The 14228-nt window shown below is 46.4% G+C and overlaps 1 protein-coding gene across 2 annotated transcripts in view; it reads left to right on the plus strand.

The window, feature by feature from the left end:
* Positions 1 to 14228, plus strand: part of LOC135558658 (receptor-type tyrosine-protein phosphatase N2-like) — a 145617-nt gene that overhangs the window by 70658 nt on the left and 60731 nt on the right. For both annotated transcript variants that reach the window (XM_064992657.1, XM_064992658.1), the window contains one exon: positions 13906 to 13970. In XM_064992657.1, the coding sequence (XP_064848729.1) occupies positions 13906 to 13970 (65 nt within the window). The remainder of the gene's footprint in view (positions 1 to 13905; positions 13971 to 14228) is intronic.

Here is a 14228-nt window from a genome sequence, read left to right on the forward strand (position 1 = left end):
AGGCAGCGCCTGGCCAGTCTCCAGCATTCCTCTAACCACTCATACAGGCAGCGCCTGGCCAGTCTCCAGCATTCCTCTAACCACTCATACAGGCTGCAGCTGGCCAGTCTCCAGCCTTCCTCTAACCACTCATACAGGCAGCACCTGGCCAGTCTCCAGCATTCCTCTAACCGCCCATACAGGCAGCACCTGGCCAGTCTCCAGCCTTCCTCTAACCGCCCATACAGGCAGCACCTGGCCAGTCTCCAGCCTTCCTCTAACCGCCCATACAGGCAGCACCTGGCCAGCCTCCAGCCTTCCTCTAACCACTCATACAGGCAGCGTCTGGCCAGTCTCCAGCCTTCCTCTAACCACTCATACAGGCAGCGTCTGGCCAGTCTCCAGCCTTCCTCTAACCACTCATACCCACAGCACCTGGCCAGTCTCCAGCCTTCCTCTAACTGCCCATACAGGCAGTGTCTGGCCAGTCTCCAGCCTTCCTCTAACAGCTCATACAGGCAGCACCTGGCCAGTCTCCAGCCTTCCTCTAACCACTCATACAGGCAGCACCTGGCCAGTCTCCAGCCTTCCTTTAACCACTCATACAGGCAGCACCTGGCCAGTCTCCAGCCTTCCTCTAACCACTCATACAGGCAGCGCCTGGCCAGTCTCCAGCATTCCTCTAACCACTCATACAGGCAGCACCTGGCCAGTCTCCAGCATTCCTCTAACCACTCATACAGGCAGCGCCTGGCCAGTCTCCAGCATTCCTCTAACCACTCATACAGGCAGCGCCTGGCCAGTCTCCAGCATTCCTCTAACCACTCATACAGGCTGCAGCTGGCCAGTCTCCAGCCTTCCTCTAACCACTCATACAGGCAGCACCTGGCCAGTCTCCAGCATTCCTCTAACCGCCCATACAGGCAGCACCTGGCCAGTCTCCAGCCTTCCTCTAACCGCCCATACAGGCAGCACCTGGCCAGTCTCCAGCCTTCCTCTAACCGCCCATACAGGCAGCACCTGGCCAGCCTCCAGCCTTCCTCTAACCACTCATACAGGCAGCGTCTGGCCAGTCTCCAGCCTTCCTCTAACCACTCATACAGGCAGCGTCTGGCCAGTCTCCAGCCTTCCTCTAACCACTCATACCCACAGCACCTGGCCAGTCTCCAGCCTTCCTCTAACTGCCCATACAGGCAGTGTCTGGCCAGTCTCCAGCCTTCCTCTAACAGCTCATACAGGCAGCACCTGGCCAGTCTCCAGCCTTCCTCTAACCACTCATACAGGCAGCGTCTGGCCAGTCTCCAGCCTTCCTCTACATCATGTGTATGACTGTGTTGACAGATATATCTACTGTAAATCACGTCCAGATATGCTACTTATTTTAAGTTTTTTAACATGCACAGAAATAATAAAGCCCTTTTTACATCAGCCGATGTCACAAAGTGCTATACAGAAACCCAACCTAAAACCCCAAACAATGCAGATGTAGAAGCATGGTGGCTAGGAAAACCCCCCTAGAAAGGCAGGGACCTAGGAAGAAACCTAGAGAGGAACCAGGCTCTGAGGGGTGGCCAGTCCTCTTCTGGCTGTGCCGAGTGGAGATTATAACAGAACAAGGCCAAGATGTTCAAATGTACATAGATGACCAGCAGGGTCAGATAATAATAATAATCACAGTGGTTGTAGAGGGTGCAACAGGTCAGCACCTCAGAGCTCAGGTCCTCCAGGAGGGGAGGGAGAAGGAGAGAGAGAGAATTAGAGGGAGCATACTTAAATTCACACAGGACACCTGATAAGACAGGAGAAATACTCCAGACATAATAGACTGACCCTAGCCCCCCGACATATTAAACTATTGCAGCATAAATACTGGAGGCTGAGACTGGAGGGGTCGGGAGACATTGCAATGAACTACACTGAGGGAAAAGTACACTGTGCATTCAGCACCATGGACAGAGCTCTTGTTAACGGGTATGCACAAAAACACAAGAAAGAGAGAGAGCTCAACATTACATTTAAACTACTCAATCAGTGTGAGGAGTGAAGTCTCTGACGGGCATTCACTACAGCAGTGAAGTCAGATATAGTTTCTGACGTCGCTATGCGCATGATGTCCTGTGTGGCTCAGTCGGTAGAGCATGGCGCTTGCAACGCCAAGCGTCGTGGGTTCGATTCCCACTGGGGCCACCCATATGTAAAAGTAGTGGCCCCAGCCGACTTGTAAGTCGCTTTGGACAAAAGCGTCTGCTAAATGGGATATATTATGATTGCTTTGAGGTGAGAGCCAGTAAGAGATGATCCGTGCCTTGATTTCATCACTGAATGTCTGTTTGTACAAACAGTACAAACATCTTCTGAGCATGACTCATAATCTTTGGAAAGTTTTGTTCTTTGAGAAATGCATAGAACCTTATCAGTGACATTGTTTTGAATAGTTCTCCAATCACTGCATCAGACTGAAGATTGATAAGCTCAAGTTGCAGGTCAGTGGGAGCGTTTATCCACATTGAAGGTGAAAGGAGAGGAAATCAACAGCATGTCATTTTCCAACACTGAAAAAACGACAAGAAAGGTCACCGTTCAAATCACGCAGCGGAGATGTATACTTCTGCCACTGGTCATCTGATAGGGAACCGACTAGTAGTGTAGGAAGGTAGGTGAGATTGTTGTCATCTGATAGGGAACAGACTAGTAGTGTAGGAAGGTGGGTGAGATTGTTGTCATCTGATAGGGAACAGACTAGTAGTGTAGGAAGGTGGGTGAGATTGTTGTCATCTGATAGGGAACAGACTAGTAGTGTTGGAAGGTGGGTAAGATTGTTGTCATCTGATAGGGAACAGACTAGTAGTGTCAGAAGGTGGGTGAGATTGTTGTCATCTGATAGGGAACAGACTAGTAGTGTCAGAAGGTGGGTGAGATTGTTGTCATCTGATAGGGAACAGACTAGTAGTGGAGGAAGGTGGGTGAGATTGTTGTCATCTGATAGGGAACAGACTAGTAGTGTCAGAAGGTGGGTGAGATTGTTGTCATCTGATAGGGAACAGACTAGTAGTGTCAGAAGGTGGGTGAGATTGTTGTCATCTGATAGGGAACAGACTAGTAGTGTCAGAAGGTGGGTGAGATTGTTGTCATCTGATAGGGAACAGACTAGTAGTGTTGGAAGGTGGGTGAGATTGTTGTCATCTTATAGGGAACAGACTAGTAGTGTAGGAAGGTGGGTGAGATTGTTGTCATCTGATAGGGAACAGACTAGTAGTGTTGGAAGGTGGGGGAGATTGTTGTCATCTGATAGGGAACAGACTAGTAGTGTTGGAAGGTAGGTGAGATTGTTGTCATCTGATAGGGAACAGACTAGTAGTGTTGGAATGTGGGTGAAATTGTTGGTTTATACTTGGCGGGTCAGGAGGAGTCATTTTCCCTTGAAGGCTTTGACAAGGCTGTACATCTGATGTGCAAAAAGGCCCTTCCCTTGTAGTTTGGAATTCAGTGCATTCATGACGGCCATGATGTCCACAGTGAAGGAAAAATCAGCCAATCATTCTTTATCTTGCAGTTCAGGGAAATTCACATGTTTTCCTTTAATTTGCAAAAACTCAGCAATCTTTGACTTCAGGTCCCACACCTTTTTAAGCACCTTCCCCAAACTCCGTCATCTCACGTTTGTGTGGTAGGGGAGATCTGCATGACCCGACTCTGTCTCTTCCAACAACAGTGAGACAAACTGCCTGTGGTTTAAAGATTTTGCTCTTAGTTTACCACTTTAGTGACTGTATCCACAACATGGCTCATTTTCAGAACACATTTACAGAGCATCTCCTGATGAATAATGCAATGCAGGAAAATAATTTTCTGATCTGTGTTCAGCTCAGCTACTTGATCTTGTATCCTGTTCCTGTCTGGGCCATCAGTGGTCACACTGGATAACTTTTCAAAACTCAGTCCCAGCTTTGCCACACAATTGTTAACCTCCTCCAATAAATATTTCCCTGTGGTTGTGCTCTTCATTTACTGCACTGAAGCAAGCTCCTCTGTAATTTCAAAGTCTGGGGTTATGCCTCGTAAGAATATCAACAACTGCACCATGTCACGTGCATCACTGCTCTCATCCAGGGCCAAGGAGAAATAGGTGCAATCCTTTACCTTGTCTTTCAACTGTTGTTCCATATTCTCTGCGATGCCCTCAACACGTCGTGTCACTGTTCGTCTTGACACTCTTGCTGGAACACCCTACATTCATTGTCTACTTTCTTTTTCTTTTAAAAATCTCATTTCTAGCTAGCTACTATTTGTAACTGTTACGTGTGTGTCAGCCTGCCAGTCACTGTCTGTCCTCGTGCAGTTGTTATTTACACGTGCCTTCAAAATAAATGTCCCACAAGCGGTGGGAGTTAAATCATTACACAAAGGCGAGTATTCATTGGGCTTTTAATTTGAATAACAAATACATTTTTCAAAACTTTGCTATCGTAAATTCCTTAAGAGATCTGAGCATAATTCTGCGGGCCGTATTGGCCCTTTTCCCGAGCCTGCTCTAACCGTTCATACAGGCAGTGTCTGGCCAGTCTCCAGTTTCCCAAGCCTGCTCTAACCGTTCATACAGGCAGCGTCTGGCCAGTCTCCAGTTTCCCAAGCCTGCTCTAACCGTTCATACAGGCAGCGTCTGGCCAGTCTCCAGTTTCCCAAGCCTGCTCTAACCGTTCATACAGGCAGCGTCTGGCCAGTCTCCAGTTTCCCAAGCCTGCTCTAACCGTTCATACAGGCAGCGTCTGGCCAGTCTCCAGTTTCCCAAGCCTGCTCTAACCGTTCATACAGCAGCGTCTGGCCAGTCTCCAGTTTCCCAAGCCTGCTCTAACCGTTCATACAGGCAGCGTCTGGCCAGTCTCCAGTTTCCCGTACCTCCTGGAGGCATTTATATTTTTTCTGCATTTAAATGTTTTTCTTCTTCTTGGCTGCTGCATGTGGCGAAATAAAGTGACAGTCCTCCACTGATATCTCTTTACACAGATGTCCCTTGATAGTTCCATCCACCGCTGTCGGTTTTGGGGGGACTTTTCATCGGTCAATCAGAGTTCTCTTCTTCTTCGTCCAGCTAAGAGCCGGGTTTGTAATTACGTGCTGCAGGACAAGAGGACTTGTCCGTGGAGGATAGCATAGTGAAGTGAGGCCTATCTTATCACAGATATACCCATCAGCCCATGTGTCCGTCTGTAGCCCTGGGCCGTGGTGATACAGGCGGGCTCCGCTGCTGTCCTCCCAGCATAGTGACATTGTCATGGTCTCCTGGTGTCCACGCAACTGAGTGTGTACAGCTGTCCCAGGGTGCTAGGCTATTATTGCTATGTTATTAGTAAAGGTATTTACTGCAGACAGTGCACTCACCTCCTCAGGACAATGGATGACTGTGAAAATACCAGTGAAATAATCTGCTTGGACTGGACATGCCAAGCATGTGTAACACCATTGTCAGAGCCTTGAGCATTATGCAAGTTGAATGAATTCCTTCAGTGTTTATTTTCTTATTATCAAGTATTCTACTTTCAATCGTGTGCAAAAGCATTTTACAGCCCCATCCGACCCACACATTCAGTCACATATTGATTATTTGACACAAAAGGTCATGGACACTTTAAAGACTGTCATACAGAATGGATCGTTTGTAATAAGCATCAGCCGATATACGCTGTCTGAAAAACCAAGCACATTGTCATAATACGAGCAATATGGAAAAACCCAGCACAATCTAAGAAATAGCCTGCATTGGGTATGGAGCTTCCAGTGCTTGGAAACAATTGAAAGTTCAAGGTTTTCCCAGTATGTCAGCCCTTGTCCTCCCTGCAGCATAAACAGGAGACTTTTCCTTCAAGTGGAAAGGCTCTGACTGCACTGCAGGCTCCCCAGTGAGATGGCCTTGACCATGGAACTGTGCTAGAAGGCTTTCAGTCCCCTCTCTGTTTCAGACACACGCCCACGTACACCGGCACACACACACACACACACACACACACACACACACACATGTGCACACACACGCACGTAGCATGCACACAAACATGCCAACACCCCCCCCCCCCCACACACACACACACACAAAAGGATAAGCTACAAACACATTTGAAAGCACCAGATAACCTTGTGTAATGTTTTGTCCATTTAGCTGCTTACAACTGTGTATAACCTCTAAATTTTACTGAAAAAAATATGCAATCAACACACCACAAGTTTTCTTACATTACGAATGAGCCATCTATCTAGCCTTTATTAAACTATTGACATGCATGGGGCTGTCAGAGAGTCTTTAAAATGCTCGAGTGATCATGCAGCAATCATATTTGAGCGAGCTGGAGCTGGCTGGCGGCTGCTGCCAGCCGGTCGGTTGGTCCTCACTCACTCAATCGGCTGGAGAGATGAGTCAGACGTAAAAGTCACCCCTTGGACGTGCTGAGAGGGAGGAGAGAGAACGAGAGAGAGAGAGCGTGGGAGGAGAGAGAGGGAGGAGAGAGAACGAGAGAGGGAGGAGAGAGAAGGAGAGAGGGAGGAGAGAGAACGAGAGAGAGAGAGCGTGGGAGGAGAGAGAAAGAGAGAGGGAGGAGAGAGAGAGAGAGAGAGAGAGAGAGCGTGGGAGGAGAGAGAGGGAGGAGAGCGAGCGAGGCGTTAAGTGTTGCCAGTCCGTGTGAATTTTCCTGTCATGAACAATAAGTGGTCTCTAATTTTTTCCACTACTCAGTTGGAAAGATACTGTACTGCACTGTGTCCCAGGCTATGGTGGCATCACAAATGGCACCCTATTCCCTTTGGACCCTGGTCAAAAGTAGTGCACTATATAGGGAACATAGTGCCATTTGGGATGCTTACTATCTCCCTCCTCCTCCCAGTATCTAACTGGGTCAGGCCTGGTTATGTGGGAAGTGGTGTGTTAATGGTTCCTGACAGTCGGGTGTCTAGGACAAACACTCCTGATAAGACCAAATGCTTTGTTTACATCCCAAATAACACCCTATTCCTTATATAGTGCACTACTTTTGACAAGGGCCCATAGGACTCTGGTCAAAATGTAGTGCACTAAGTAGGGAATAGGGTGCCAGTCGGGATCCAGAACATTGCTTTACTAGGAGTCCCTATGGTCTAAATTCTACAGATGCTAGTGTACTGGAACTGGGTAACAGGCCAGACTGCTCTCTCTGTCACTTCCTTCTTATAAGCATGGTTTATGTTGCTGGTACTACCAGTGTTATGTTACATTTGACCTTTTTATACTAAAAAAAGGGATTAACAGTAATGTTTTAAATGAGAGTACCTTGCGGAACACAGAAAAGGTCGAATTAATATTTGAAGTTGAAGATGGAGTGTCTTTAATTTTCTCAATGTGAGCACCCCCTGGTGGTTCAGACCCCTGCTGTGGACGGGCTGATAGTGTCTGTCCTGGTGGTTCAGACCCCTGCTGTGGACGGGCTGATAGTGTCTGTCCTGGTGGTTCAGATCCCTGCTGTGGACGGGCTGATAGTGTCTGTCCTGGTGGTTCAGATCCCTGCTGTGGACGGGCTGATAGTGTCTGTCCTGGTGGTTCAGATCCCTGCTGTGGACGGGCTGATAGTGTCTGTCCTGGTGGTTCAGATCCCTGCTGTGGACGGGCTGATAGTGTCTGTCCTGGTGGTTCAGATCCCTGCTGTGGACGGGCTGATAGTGTCTGTCCTGGTGGTTCAGATCCCTGCTGTGGACGGGCTGATAGTGTCTGTCCTGGTGGTTCAGATCCCTGCTGTGGACGGGCTGATAGTGTCTGTCCTGGTGGTTCAGATCCCTGCTGTGGACGGGCTGTTACTGTCTGTCCTGGTGGTTCAGATCCCTGCTGTGGACGGGCTGATAGTGTCTGTCCTGGTGGTTCAGATCCCTGCTGTGGACGGGCTGATAGTGTCTGTCCTGGTGGTTCAGATCCCTGCTGTGGACGGGCTGATAGTGTCTGTCCTGGTGGTTCAGATCCCTGCTGTGGACGGGCTGATAGTGTCTGTCCTGGTGGTTCAGATCCCTGCTGTGGACGGGCTGATAGTGTCTGTCCTGGTGGTTCAGATCCCTGCTGTGGACGGGCTGATAGTGTCTGTCCTGGTGGTTCAGATCCCTGCTGTGGACGGGCTGATAGTGTCTGTCCTGGTGGTTCAGATCCCTGCTGTGGACGGGCTGTTACTGTCTGTCCTGGTGGTTCAGATCCCTGCTGTGGACGGGCTGATAGTGTCTGTCCTGGTGGTTCAGATCCCTGCTGTGGACGGGCTGATAGTGTCTGTCCTGGTGGTTCAGATCCCTGCTGTGGACGGGCTGATAGTGTCTGTCCTGGTGGTTCAGACCCCTGCTGTGGACGGGCTGATAGTGTCTGTCCTGGTGGTTCAGATCCCTGCTGTGGACGGGCTGATAGTGTCTGTCCTGGTGGTTCAGATCCCTGCTGTGGACGGGCTGATAGTGTCTGTCCTGGTGGTTCAGATCCCTGCTGTGGACGGGCTGATAGTGTCTGTCCTGGTGGTTCAGATCCCTGCTGTGGACGGGCTGTTACTGTCTGTCCTGGTGGTTCAGATCCCTGCTGTGGACGGGCTGATAGTGTCTGTCCTGGTGGTTCAGATCCCTGCTGTGGACGGGCTGATAGTGTCTGTCCTGGTGGTTCAGATCCCTGCTGTGGACGGGCTGATACTGTCTGTCCTGGTGGTTCAGATCCCTGCTGTGGACGGGCTGATAGTGTCTGTCCTGGTGGTTCAGATCCCTGCTGTGGACGGGCTGTTACTGTCTGTCCTGGTGGTTCAGATCCCTGCTGTGGACGGGCTGATAGTGTCTGTCCTGGTGGTTCAGATCCCTGCTGTGGACGGGCTGATACTGTCTGTCCTGGTGGTTCAGATCCCTGCTGTGGACGGGCTGATAGTGTCTGTCCTGGTGGTTCAGATCCCTGCTGTGGACGGGCTGTTACTGTCTGTCCTGGTGGTTCAGATCCCTGCTGTGGACGGGCTGATAGTGTCTGTCGCATTTTTTGTTGCTTTTCTGCTGCCAGAGAATTATCATTACCTCCACTTATCAAACCTCTATGCCCAATCTCTCCCTCCCTTCAGCCCTCCCTCCATCTCTATTTCTCTCTCTCTCCCTCCCTCCCTCCCTCCCTCCCTCTCTGTCTCTCTCCTTCCAGCCCCGGATAGGTGCAGTAAAATTTTATTTTACAGCAGGGATAATCAACTAGATTCAGCTGCGGAAGGTTTTTTTCTTGAGCGCATGGTCAGGGGGCCTGAACATAATTGCAAATAATTTGTAGTCTGTAAATTGACCACAAGAAGCCCAAACAGATATAATGATTGACTAAAGCATAATAATTTCAAACCTTGCTAACATTTGTATACGATGAAATCAAATGTTATTTGTCACTTGCTTTGTAAATAACAGGTGTAGACTAACAGTGAAATGCTTACTTACGGATCCTTCCCAACAACACAGAGAGAACAAAAAGATAAATAATAACACAAGGAATAAATACACAATGAGTAACAATAACTTGGCTATATATGCAGGGTACCAGTATCAAGTCGATGTGCAGGGGTCCAAGGTAATTGAGGTAGATACTGTATGTACATAAAGGTAGGGATGAAGTCACTAGGCAACAGATAGATAATAAACAGTAACAGCAGCGTATGTGATGAGTCAGCTTGGGCATACTTTGGAACAGATTTCCAAAATGTAAATCACTTGGAGCTGTTTTGCTGCTGTTTTTACAGTCTTTTATGTCCCCCCCCCCCCCCCCCCAAAAAAAAAAAAAAGTTTTGCTAAGAAAACTTGGGGGCCAAATAAATTCACCTGAGAGCCAAATTCTCCAGTTGGGGAATCCTGTTTTACATGGTCAGCCATAGTAGTGCAGAGCTCCTGGAGAAAATTGTCGTTTCGGGTATTTGAATCAGCGACCTTTCGGTTACTGGCCCAACGCTCTAACCGCTAGGCTACCTGCCCACCATACGTCCATCCCTCACACAAAGAGAAGAGAGACATCCCTATTCTGTGAACCATGATGGATGAGACAGATGGGCAGAATTCAGACGAGGACAGGGAGCCCACATGGACTCTGTGTAGACTAGACATTCTCTTACTTTTAAAGAGATCTTACTTTAGACTGTGAGATCCTTCATAAGAATGTATAGATATTCATAGGTCTTTGGGCTTAGTTCTTATATAGCATTAGTGTGATGCATAAATGTATGACTTGGTTCATTACCCATCACTCTATTCTCGGTTAGAAATGAGTTGACAGCGTTAACAGCACACTATTAAAGATTCCATTACAGATTGTAATATGATGCTGATTGCTGTTGAAAGTCGAGGCTGCAATGTCGTAGTCTGTATTACATGTTAGTGCAGTAACCTTAATTCATTTATGCAGGGTCATTAATTGTTGTTGGCGGGTGTTGTTGTTGTTTACCCTCTGTAGGAGGGTTGTTTGTGTCATAGGCTGAATCCTAAATGGCACCCTATTCCCTATAGTGCACTACTTTTAACCAGGGCCCATAAAATCAGATGTTTGTATTCTGTACATTGTCATTGCAGTTTAGTACCTGCACCTGAATGCAACAGAAAAATAACTGCCAGTGTGGAGTGACAACATCACATAACATGTCACCATCTAATACCCAAATAAAATATGAACAACAACAAAACAAACGTATTGTCTCAACAAAATTGCTCAGATCTTGCTTAAACCGCCGTGTTATGAAAATCGGTATCATTTTCATATTGAGACCAAGCACATTACACAACAACAAAAAATATATTCTTCGATATTTGGTATTATAACCGTTACTCAAAGTGGAACCATGTAACAGTAACATAAGGTGTGTACATTTTGACATGACTATCATTCCATTCCCAATGTTAGCCAGACTCTCCAAGCAGTGGAGAGTGATGATAAATGTTTCGATAGAGATGGAGCTTGTTTACCATTATTCAGCTGGCAGACAGTGGCTGCTTCCCAAATGTTACCCTATTCCCTACATAATGCACTACCTTTGACCAAAGCCCTATGGCACTATAAAGGGAATATGGTGCCTATTTGGGATGCAGGCAGTGTATGATGGAGTACTGCTCTCTCCCCTCCACAGAGAGGTAATGGCTCCTTGCCCCAGGTGGCCTGGGATGCCATTTCTCCCCCCTGCTTTTAATTTGATTACATATTGCATTGTCTTTGTGATGCTCTAAGTCGTCTCCCATTGCTCATTGCTTCATATTGCAGTTTAAATTACTGGAGGCAATAAGGCTAGGGTGTTGGAGATTGGAGAAAAACATCATTTGAAAGAGATTGAAGGCTGAAATGTTGATATCAGAAATCAAATTAATGCAAGTGAGACCTCCGAATACAATATGTAATTAAAAGCATTTGAAAAATGACTCTGCAATTGGTTTTTACAACTGGATGGTGACATGGTCTTTAGACACAAAATATTATAAATATGACTTATCAAGTCACCTTCCTTCTCACGCTGTCATATTTCAGAGAGCAGAAAACACACCACGATATATTCGATTATTTTCAGGGATCACTGCTATCATGATCAGGTAACGTGATTACATCTGTGTACTGTATCACAAAGTGATGGGGTTGTATTTCCCATCAAATGTGCTCAGTAGCAGTCCCGGTGCATCACATTCTGGGCTCTGAACTCATAGGCATAGAACCAGGCATTTTCCTTCAGTCAGTGGTTAAATATTGAGCATTTTTTGAATCCAGGCTGTTTTGTTCCCCTCAAGGTGCCTCTGATACATTGAGTTAACATAAAGCAGAACTGAGGACACAGGGTGACTAATGAAACTCCTATGTATATTCTCCAAGGGAAAAAGGCAGCTACTCGCTCATAGAGGGAGATCTTTCTTCCGCTGCTCACTGTTTCTTCTACAACAATCTGGCCTGTGATACTGTGTAACAAAAGATGGAGCACACTGAAAAGGGTATATATAAAATGGAATGATGGGGATATAGAAATAACATAATACATGCAATGAAAACCTGTTTACTTTTGCAATGTGTATTCAAAATGTCTCATCATACCTCAGACATTTCGAAACCTGCAGGTATACAAATTGTTAACAAAATAGCCAAATGACCCTTGCCCGCTTTGTAGTTTGTTAGTAGTTTCAAAGATCCATCCATGCAGGTTACGATTTGGGAATCACTCAGTGTGATACAAATGAACTTGCTCATTCTGGTGTTGAGTTGCCGTGCTTTAGTTAGGCAGCTGTTCATTACGAGTCTGTGGAAGAGAGGAGAGGAGAGGAGAGGAGAGGAGAGGAGAGGAGAGGAGAGGAGAGGAGAGGAGAGGAGAGGAGAGGAGAGGAGAGGAGAGGAGAGGAGAGGAGAGGAGAGGAGAGGAGAGAGGAGAGGAGAGGAGAGGAGAGGAGGCTGGATGTGGGGAAGCCACGCTCCACAATGTTGCCAAAAGTATTGTCTAATGAAAGACTGTCTGGCTGTAATTACATTCAAGCACCAGGAAGAGAAGTCCCGCTTGTTGCTGTGTACTTGTTGGATCCCTCCCATGGACAGCATTGGGAGTCTTTTCATGTTCATTTGTCTGTTTACTTGTTTGATTGTTTATTTTATGCTCATCGTGTTGCGATGTCTGGTTGTAGTTAATTGACTGTCTGGGTTTTTATGTCATTGTCTTTGTGGGCATGTTTCACTTGCTAAGGCAGTGCGTTACCACTGGCTGCACACACGTTTCTGCTCTGCAAAGCATGTACTGGACAGTGGTGTAATGGCTATGGAATAGACTGACTCCAGTGGCTGTGGTCCGGTAGAAATGGCCCAGTGGGCATTACGTATGTGTATAGCCCAGGTGGTCTGGCTCTGACAGCATTATTAAGACATCATTTTTGACAGGCTGGTCCATGGCAGACATGGTGGTCACGCTCCCCTCCTCAGGTTCAGAGCTTAGTTCAGTTCAATCAAATCACCCAGCTGAAGCCGCCCAGCGTAATTATACTGGATTCTGCATAAATTGACGAGAGCAAAGAATTACTGTGATAGATTAAAACACTCATTAGATAGGCTATTGGATGGATTTGGAGAACGTTATAGAGTTGAGTGTTATGTCTCAAATGGCATCCAATTCCCTACATAGTGCACTACTTTTGGCCAGAGCTCTATAAGGCCCCGGTCAAAAGTAATGTACAATAGGAAATAGGATGCCATTTGGGACCTAGAAGAGCTCTCCTCAGGTTATTTGCATATCCTTCATCTGCCGGATGTGTCAACAAAGGAGGTGCTTTCACATGGAAAACAAAGTGAATGCCAATTATGCACAGTTTTTCATAACATTTTGTTCTTCCTTTAATATTAGTCCTCCATGAATTTCAATTAAACCCCACAATTATTTCCTCTTAAGGCAGTGGAAGGAAAGAAGGAAGGAAGGTTTCAACGTGAGTTTTATAAATCTATTTCGGGTACGATTCGCCTTAATATATTCAACAGTTGCAAAAAGAGATGGAAATATAATTTACCAGTAAGAAAATATACATACGTTATTGCTAGTTCAATCACCAAGAGGTAAATAAACCTTGTTATTGCTAGTTCAATCAATATTGTTTTAATTTACTATTTTGCTCTTTTGCACACCAGTATTTCTACTTGCACATCATCATCTGCACATCTATCACTCCAGTGTTAAATTGCTAAATTGTAATTACTTCGCTACTATGGCCTATTTATTGCCTTACCTCCTTACTCCATTTGCACACACTGTATATAGACTTTCTATTGTGTTATTGACTGTACTTTGGTTTGTCCGATGTGTAACTGTGTGTTGTTTTTGTCGCACTGCTTTGCTTTATCTTGGCCAGGTCTCAACTGGCTAAATAAAGGTGAAATATATTTTTTTTTAATTGACAGCAGTCTAGTCTCACACAAGCTCCTGTTTCTCCCGTTCCCAGTTCACCAGAAGGATGCAGTGGAGAAGGAGGCCAAGGTGATCATTCTGGAGGCTGGAGTCACAGATGTAAGTTCCCTTCTTTCTGTGGCCTGCGTCTCAAATGGCATCCTATTTGTCGTTTCAGTTGTTGTCCTATGACATTGATTTGACTGGTTTCCTCATGGGCTACTACAGCAAAGCATATTTGTGAGAGTGTCTGTTTTACTGAGAGCATAAAGACATACTTTGACAGATTTTGTGTCGAAAATACATGTAAACAGCGAACATGACAGAGCAAATAAACTGGACAAACTCTTTATTTTCTGTGCTCAGCAGTCAGCAATA

This window comes from Oncorhynchus masou, chromosome 17, assembly GCF_036934945.1.
Source record: "Oncorhynchus masou masou isolate Uvic2021 chromosome 17, UVic_Omas_1.1, whole genome shotgun sequence".
NCBI classification, from domain to species: Eukaryota; Metazoa; Chordata; class Actinopteri; order Salmoniformes; family Salmonidae; genus Oncorhynchus; species Oncorhynchus masou.